The sequence below is a fragment of the Impatiens glandulifera genome, chromosome 1, assembly GCF_907164915.1.
Source record: "Impatiens glandulifera chromosome 1, dImpGla2.1, whole genome shotgun sequence".
In the NCBI taxonomy this organism is placed as follows: domain Eukaryota; kingdom Viridiplantae; phylum Streptophyta; class Magnoliopsida; order Ericales; family Balsaminaceae; genus Impatiens; species Impatiens glandulifera.
The window spans coordinates 136939740-136948397 of record NC_061862.1 but is presented as its reverse complement, the minus strand read 5'-3'; the positions used below and the strand labels follow the sequence as shown (position 1 = coordinate 136948397).

The following is an 8658-nucleotide window of genomic DNA, read 5'->3' as shown; positions in this document are numbered from 1 at the left end:
CTAAATTAGTGAACTGTATTTGATTCAAAGAAGTATAGTGAATCCTCCTGGTGGTTGGAAGAAGGGTGACGTAGAAGAGTTTGCTCCGAACATCCATAAACAACTTCTTGTGTTCTTTACTTTCTGCCATTCATCTTTCATTGGTTCAAAACTTCAAATCCGACGAACATTTCCGCACTTGAATCTGTTTCAAGAGTTCAAAGGATTTGCAAATAATAGAAAGAGATATTAATCCTTAACAGGATTTCTATCAAACCGTTTATCCGAAGTCGTCATCAATAGCCAGACCCCGTCTCTATTGGTGCCGCCAATCCTATCATAGTCCAAAATACCCTTGGTGTTATAGATAGTAGTGCCAAATTTTAATCGCCTTTATTTTCCCAGAATACAATGTTCACACAAATCTAACTTACAAACTTTTGTACCTTTCAACAATCCTTGCTTGACAAGAGTTTACATAGATTTCTCACCAACATGCCCCAATCGCATATGCCATAGTTTTGTTGCTTCTAATTCCTTACTACTCCCGGAACTTGATACACATGTTGTCCCATTAACTGTACTACCTTGATGGTAATACAAATTATTACTCTTCCTGGTAGCTTTCAACATCACTAGCGCTCCATTACCTTAAGAATTCTCTTTTCCAATTTCACCTGTAGGACTTTTGACTCCAAGGCCCCCAAAGAAATGAGATTCTTTTTCATATTAGGTATGTACCGAACATCTCTGATAATTCTGGTGGATCCGTCATCATTTCTTAGCTTGATTGAACCTATCCCTTTTATTTTACATGTACTAGCATCTCCCATGTAAATGAGTCCACCATCCAGTTCCTTAAAGTCAAAGAACCACTTTCGAACTAGTATCATATGATAAGTGCAGGTTGAATCCAATATCCACGCATTAGGATGTGATGTTGTGTGTGACATCGATAAAGAGTATTCTGAATTTGCACCACCTTTGTTTTTTGCAACATTCGCATCTTTAGAATCTTTCTCTTTCTTGTTCAACTTTGGGCAGTTAATCTTTCAATGTCCTTTCTCACGACAGAAAGCATATTCATCTTTGGCAACTATACTTTTAGATCTTCTTCCTTTCTCTTTTGATTTGCTTTGCTGACGGCCCCTGACCATCAATGCTTCATCTGATGTACCTATTTTGCTTTTTTCTTTTGTCCTACTTTCTTAATTCATGACTATATAAAGCAGAATTTACAACATCAAGATAAACATTTCCCTTCCCATGAAGTAACGTTGTTTCTAAGTGTTCAAATTCATCAGGAAGGGACAATTGCAACATTAAAGCAAGATCTTCATCCTCAAACTTAACATCAAGGTTTAACAAATCTACTACTAATTCATTAAACTTAGTAATATGTTCATTCGTAGTAGTACCAGATTGTTAATCAAACCGGAACAACCGCTTCTTCATAAGGAGCTTATTCTAATCACTCTTCATCAGAAATTTATCCTTCAATGCTTGCCACAGTTTCTGTGTAGAAGTTTCATTCTTCACAGCATACTTATACTCTCTGGATAGACACGATCAAATTGTTCCGCACGTCAACCGATTCATGATACTCCACTCATTTTCTTTTATACCATCTGACTTTTCGACCTCAATAGTAACATCTATACCCTGCTGAAAAAGACAATCTAGAACCTCACCTTGCCACATGCCGAAATGCCCAGTTCCATCAAAGATTTCCACCACAAACTTCAAATTTGATATCGGTGTCCTCGTCCAGGATGACGAAGGAGTTGACGCCCCATTTGAAGACTCCACCATGCCAAGGACGAACCTTCGACTCTGATACCACATGTTGGGAAAAACCCTGACAGAAACACAAAAGAAGAAAACAACGGAGTTCGGTCAAAATGTTGCCTACGTCTCCGAGAACTAAGGCTATCAATTAATAAGGAAGATGAGATACAAATATTTGGTGCCATAAACCAAAGAAGGGAGAGTTTCTTTTATACACTAAGAAACTTCCCCAACTCCCATCATCTTCCGATGTGAAATTTATTCTAATTATGAATATAGTTTTTTTTATATACTAAGAAACTTCTTTCACTCCCATCATCTCCCGATGTGAGATTTTAATTGTGCCAAAAACAACACATATCTGATCCAAGAAGGAAAAGAAATCAAAGTGAGAAAGATTAATCTGTGAAATTTTCACTTCAAAAATAAATTACGACAATAAAGGTTGACTTTCATCAATTAATATCCAAGACTTAAGGATATTATTTTTTTGTATATATATTAGAAATGTTTTTAAATTAGAACTGGAATCGTGAGTCAAATGTGCAGAGAATAAGTGGAGATTATTGATTTGGTTATTTTTGTGGCAATAACATTCTTGTGCAGTAGTTGATCAAATCTTTTCAGACGGGATGGGCATAGTTAATTTGATGATTTGGGCTAACATCAATTTATATAGTAATTAACAGTTTTGAGAAGTTTAGGATTTGAGATTAGTGCATGCAAGTGAAGTTGTGTACTTGTTTTCCTATTTTTTTCATTCTTAACTCATATTCCAACTCTTTCGACATTTTTGTACTTTCTAATAAATTCTGTAATATAAATTATCCGTTCATGTTAAGATATTATGGCGCTCATGATGAAGATATTAGTATGCCTACTTTAATAGATTTATAGTAATAGACTAATAGTTTCCATCATAGGAAAAATGGAATTTGGTTCTCAACTAATAACATGTCATTTTGCAATGCAATTAACTTGATGTTGGAGTTAAACAATGAGTCATTGATAGAGTAATTCAGTTCACTATACCTACGTACAGGGGCGGAGCCAGGATAAAAAATTACCTGGGCTGACTCCAACTTGCACCTCAGATTTAACTTTCTATGTTCCGTTTTTTTTTCATGTAATTGATACAATAAATTAATAAATTCAAACATATAAAATAAAAGATGTATGAACATTTACTTTATGAAATTATGAAACAAAATAGTACATTCAAAACATTTAAAACACACATTATTGAAGTTGTGCCCTTCTATTCTTCTTAGAATAAAATTCTTTAATTATTGTATCATTATCAATGTTTTCAGACAACTCTCGTTCAATATAGACGATCATAGAATCTGTTAAAAACTTTTCTTCCATCTTGTTACGAAGAGTTGTTTTCACGAGCTTCATAGCTGAAAATGCTCGATCTGTTGTTGCTGTAGAAACGGGAAGAGTTAAAACAAGACGAATCAACCTGTCAATTAAATAAATATATTAGTATAAGTAAACAATATAACTATATTTCATAGATTATAACAAATGATAAAATTACCTATCGATCAAATTGTAGGTTTTTGACTTATTTGTCTCAACTAATCTTCGACATAATTCAGAAATAGTTGATAAATTTTGAAATCTTTCATTGACGGGCATGTCAAACTCATAGTGAGCCAATTGTGTTCTCAAGTGGTGAAAATCTTGTGCATCAAAATCTAGATGATAGAATTTCTCAGCAAGTTGATAGATGTGATCAACATTAAGAAGTTTAAAGTTGTCTTTAGGTTCCAAAGCACCACTGAGCTTAAGAAGTTCGACTGCCTCGTCCTTGAATCTACTATTGAGCTCTTCAATTTGAAAATCTATTGCAGCAACAAATAGATCAAATTGATAGTGGTGCGTAACTGTAATCGAATCCTTTTGTTGACAAGAACGACTTCTACTAGATTTGTAACAAGCTTCCATCTGAGGTATCTCAATGTCATACTTTTTAGAAACTTCTTCCACGCAACCGAGTAAATTATCAAACCCTTGCTCTCTCAAAACATGAAGCAAAGTTTTAGTAGTTGAAACATGCTCCATTGCATTTAAAATATCTAGAGATCTCTCTTGCAATGCTCGAAAAAGTAGATTTGTTAATCCCATTATCTTTTTCATTAAGTGTAGAATGAATATGAAATCAAAAGACTTCATCGTAATCAACAAACCACTAGCTTCACCACGAATGGAGTTAGAAGACCCCTCATCCACCATATTTTCTAAAACAGTGATCACAGAGCCATACATATCAACCATGCTACAAAGTGAGTCAAAATTAGAACTCCAACGAGTCTTTCCTGACCGTAATAAATTTCCAATCTGATTACAACCTCTACCGGTATCACGTTCACCAGTAGCTACCATATGTGCAATTTCATTTCTTTGAGCAAAATGTAACTCGACATGACATTTAGGAGATGCATTAATAAGATTACATATAGAATTCAATTTCGAAAAAAATAACCAAATAGATACCTCTTTTTCGGCAGCCGCAATTAATGCTAGTTGAAGCCGATGAGAAAAACAATGTACATAATATGCACATGAACATTCTTTCAAAAAAAGAGCCTGTAATCCATTCCAAGAGCCACGCATATTGCTAGCACCATCGTATCCTTGTCCCCTCATGTTATGGATATGCAAGTCATAACGACCAAGAACATCAGATATTTCTTTCTTAAGTGTTGTAGCAGTTGTATCAGCCACATTTACAATGGCAAAGAACGGTTCTCGTAAAACCCCATCAATATCCACAAATCTTAACACAATAGACATCTGCTCCTTGTTAGATGCATCTCTTTCTTCGTCAACTAAAATGCAGAATTTGGCATCCCCGATCTCTTGGCGAATCTTTGTTCTCACTTGGTTGGCAATAACATTCAATACATCTTTCTGAATATCCGGAGAAGTATACTTTGCATTTTTTGGGAGCTTTTTCTAAGATAGTGTTTCCAATACTCTCATTCAATTTTCCCATAAATTTTATCATCTCAATAAAATTTCCACGATTATTAGAAGATGGAGACTCGTCATGCCCTCTCAATGCACACGCTTGCAAAGTGAGCCACCGAATGCTTTCAATAGTTGTTGTAAGTCGTAATCTGTTCTTTTGTTTTTCATCTGAAGACTGTGCATTCAGTACTTTGTCAATATGACAAGGTATATTCATTAGATTATCAAGATATTCAACTGCCCTATTATGTGGTGAAGTATTACATCCTATATGCATAACAAAAGAGCATCTATCCCCATAATTAACTCGCTTCCAATATTTGAATCCATTTATTGTAAATGTAGGGTTTTGGGGTTGCTTATGTTCAAACAAGAAACATGGGAAACAAAAAGCAGCATCTTTCAAAGGAGAGTATTCTAACCACGAAAATTTCTTAAACCAATGACTTTGAAACCGTCGATTTTGATTTCCAAATTTGGTCGGCGGGTACTCATTCTTAATAGGTTGATATGGCCCCATCTTGATATAAGCTCGTCTAATTTCATCCCTTTGATTAAAAGGATATTTCCACATCGGAATACGTAATGATGGATCAGGTTCAAGAGAACTTACATCAACATCAATTCTGGGAGATTTGTTAGGTTCTTGAGCATGGATATTTGAGATATCGATAGTTGATTGATTACCACCTTGACTTGGACATGACTGATCTTTTGGTTTAAAAAATGAGTTAATAGTTTTTCTTTTACCTTCCATACTTGATAGTTCTATTATAACCCTAAAAAAATTTAAATAAAACACACATAATATAATTTGAAATATAACAGAACAGATTATATAATGCTTCGATTAGTTTGCGATTGATTGTTGATCAGAATTTTAAATATAACAGAACATATTATAGATAAAAGAGATTAAAAGAATGAAACCTGTAATAGAGGAGGAGAGTTAAGCCGATCTTGCAATGCGTAACATTAGTTCAACTTCCACTTCCTCCGGTAACAATCATTGATCATATGTGCTCAAAAGATTTGATGGATGTATTAAACGTTTAAGAAAAAAAGAATAATTGTGGGCATCTTTATAAGAAAAACTATAATATATTATATAATGAAACAATAATGAAACATCCATCAAACACCATCATTTGTGCCAGTTTATACCTATTAACATTGGTTATGTTAGACTCACCGTAACATTTCCTCACTCTCTGTTCGTGCTGCATGACCGCTTGGACAAACTGTACATGATTTCGTTGTCGGTTCGGTTGAGAAATTTTTTCAGGCAAAATTTCTTGTGAACCTCCATGGAATCTAGGTTAGGTTTTACATGGTGGTAAGGCCCAATGGCGAGAATCTTAGGCTCGTAGAATTCCTGGTGATCGTTTCCTTTGCACATTTCTTGGGGAACCCTGAAGTTGCATTACTCCTGGATTATGTTACGATCTTCACTATCTCTATCTGAGGATGAATGAATTCAAACTCTTTAATTAATTAACGTTTAGAGTTATGAACCTTTCAAAACACAAATGAATTTGTAATGAATTATTTACCTCAGAGTCAGACTGTTGTTCCTCAACATAAGACGTACATTTTCCAACTAATTTTTGTTTGTTGATATTCTGATAGTAACAACATCAAGCATATCATCATTTGAAGACATTTTACGAGTCGATCAAGGTACCCATATATGTGGGCGACAAATATACTTAATAATTACATAATATATTTAAGGACAACTATCTTAATAATTCAGTCAAATGTAGTATATAATGAATTATAAACACTTTTCACATAAACACTTCAATTTTGATATGATTCATGAACTGATGTAAAAGACAAAATCATGAAATAAAAGTAAAAGTATTGTTGACTAACATATGATAAAAACAAAATCATCAAATAAAAGTAAAAGTGTGACTAACGTATGATAAAAACAAAATCATCAAATTCCTCATGATATGCGCTCGTATGTTATGTGCCTGACTAATTCCTGGGTATAGTTTGTTTACAATCCGGATCTTCTGCTACCGATTCCCGTGTTCCCCTGTTGCGAACCAATCAAATTGCAGCTTTATTATTATATTAATAAATATCTCTGGGATGGAGAGGGAGAAGGAGAATCCGGGTTTCATTACGGGTTCACCCCAAACGCTGTTAACGGAATGTCCAGTTAACGTACGGAATTAATATATTATTCATATGTTCCAGCGAAGATTACTTCTCTCCGGGCGCCATGTGAGAAGGAAGGGTGAGAAGCGAACCGAGCGAAACTTTCCCCGCCCAGGAGCCCTGACCTTCATGTAAACCCCCCAACCCACCCATGAGAAGATCGTTTGTTTTTCATGGAAATACACTTACCCATGTATGTAAATACCAAAATTAACATGAATTTAATATTTCCATTTATTAAATATTAATTAAATTTATTGGAAAGGACATTCAGTGAAAAATCTTCGCTCAAATTACTTCATTTTTATTTTAAATTTTTTATGAAATTTTTATTTACGTGGAGACGCTCAGGATCGAAGAATTATTCGATTCAATTAATTTAAACCTGACCTTTATGTAAACTTCCCAACCCACTCATGAGAAGACCGTTTGCCTATCATGGAAATACACTTAATTATGTATGTAAAGACCAAAATTAACATTAATTTAATAATTCCATTTATTAAACATGAAATAAATTTATTGGAAATGGCATTTAGCGAAGAAATCTTTGCTTCAATTACTTATCTTTATATTTTAATTTCTTTATGAAATGTTTTTTACGAGGGTTGGATTATTAAATATTAATTAAATTTATTAAAAATAATATGCAGCGAATAAATCTTCGCTTCGATTACTTCATTATAGTTTTTAAATTTTTTTGTAATTTTTATTTAAGAGGAGACGCTTTGGAGCGAAGAAATCTTTGCTTAAATTACATAATTTAATATTTAAAAATTTTCAAATTTTAATTTACGAGGAGACGGTTTAAAGCGAATAAATCTTCGCTTCAATTAATATTAACTTGACGTTCATGTAAAACCCCCAACCCACCCGTGAGAAGACAGTTTACCTATCATGTAAGTACACTTACTGAGGGAAATTACATGCAGCGAATAAATCATCGCTTCAATTACTTATTTTTACATTTAAAATTATTTATGAATTTTTTTTACGAGGATACGATTTAGAGCGAATATTTCTTCGCTTCAATTACTTATTTTTATAATTAAAATTTTGTATGAGAATTTTATTTAGGAGGAGACGATTTGGAGCGAAGAATTCTTCGCTTCAATAACTTATTTTTGGAGGATTGAAACATATATTTCCCGCTACAATCCCACTCTTCATTTTCATAAGCAACTGTTCATATTCTTCTCTCTCTATCTCCCAACGTTGAAACCCTAGAGTTTTCTTCTATTCTACAAGGATTTCTTCTGAAAATGTCAGAAAACCAAGGCAACAACATGAAAGTGGATACCTTCGACTCCCGAGAGGTCGTCTTGTCAGTTTGTAACAACATAAACGAAAATGAAACCACCCCCAATCCTGTATCCAACGTCAATCCCGACAATAAACCAGAGAGGTAGGTTAATCTTATTGTGTTTATATATTTTCTATTAATTTTACACCCGTTGATTCTATTTATTTAGTTGAATACTGATTTATGTTATCCCACTGAAAATAATGACTTTGAGATTTCACTTGATACATATGAAAGGAAGAGGAAGATAAATACGAAGACGAAGAAGAATACGAAGTCATCAACTGATGAATTAGTTTCTACAGTTGTTGTTGAAGCTATTGATATTGTTGTAGGTACTATACATGTTGATGAGAATTTACCACCACCTCCTCCCCCCCAAAAAACCAATGTTATTGCTACATTTACTACACCAGTCGATGAAGAGTTACCACCAC

General features: G+C 33.8%; 1 protein-coding gene across 1 annotated transcript; it reads right to left on the bottom strand.

The window, feature by feature from the left end:
• Nucleotides 1-3006: 3006 nt before the first annotated feature.
• On the bottom strand, nucleotides 3007-6145 carry LOC124944634 (zinc finger MYM-type protein 1-like). Its single transcript, XM_047484942.1, has 3 exons — nucleotides 6050-6145; nucleotides 3311-4731; nucleotides 3007-3232 (listed from the first exon to the last, which is right to left on the bottom strand). The coding sequence occupies exons 1-3, from the start codon at nucleotides 6143-6145 to the stop codon at nucleotides 3007-3009; spliced, it is 1743 nt and encodes a 580-aa protein (XP_047340898.1).
• Between the last annotated feature and the right edge of the window lie 2513 nt (nucleotides 6146-8658).

Coding starts and splice junctions, on each gene's coding strand:
- LOC124944634 (XM_047484942.1), bottom strand. CDS start 6,145: ATGTGCAAAGGAAACGATCACCAGGAATTCTACGAGCCTAAGATTCTC. Junction 4,732..6,049: donor CTAACCTAGATTCCATGGAG/GTTCACAAGAAA, acceptor ACACTATCTTAG/AAAAAGCTCCCAAAAAATGC. Junction 3,233..3,310: donor ACCTACAATTTGATCGATAG/GTAATTTTATCA, acceptor TTTAATTGACAG/GTTGATTCGTCTTGTTTTAA.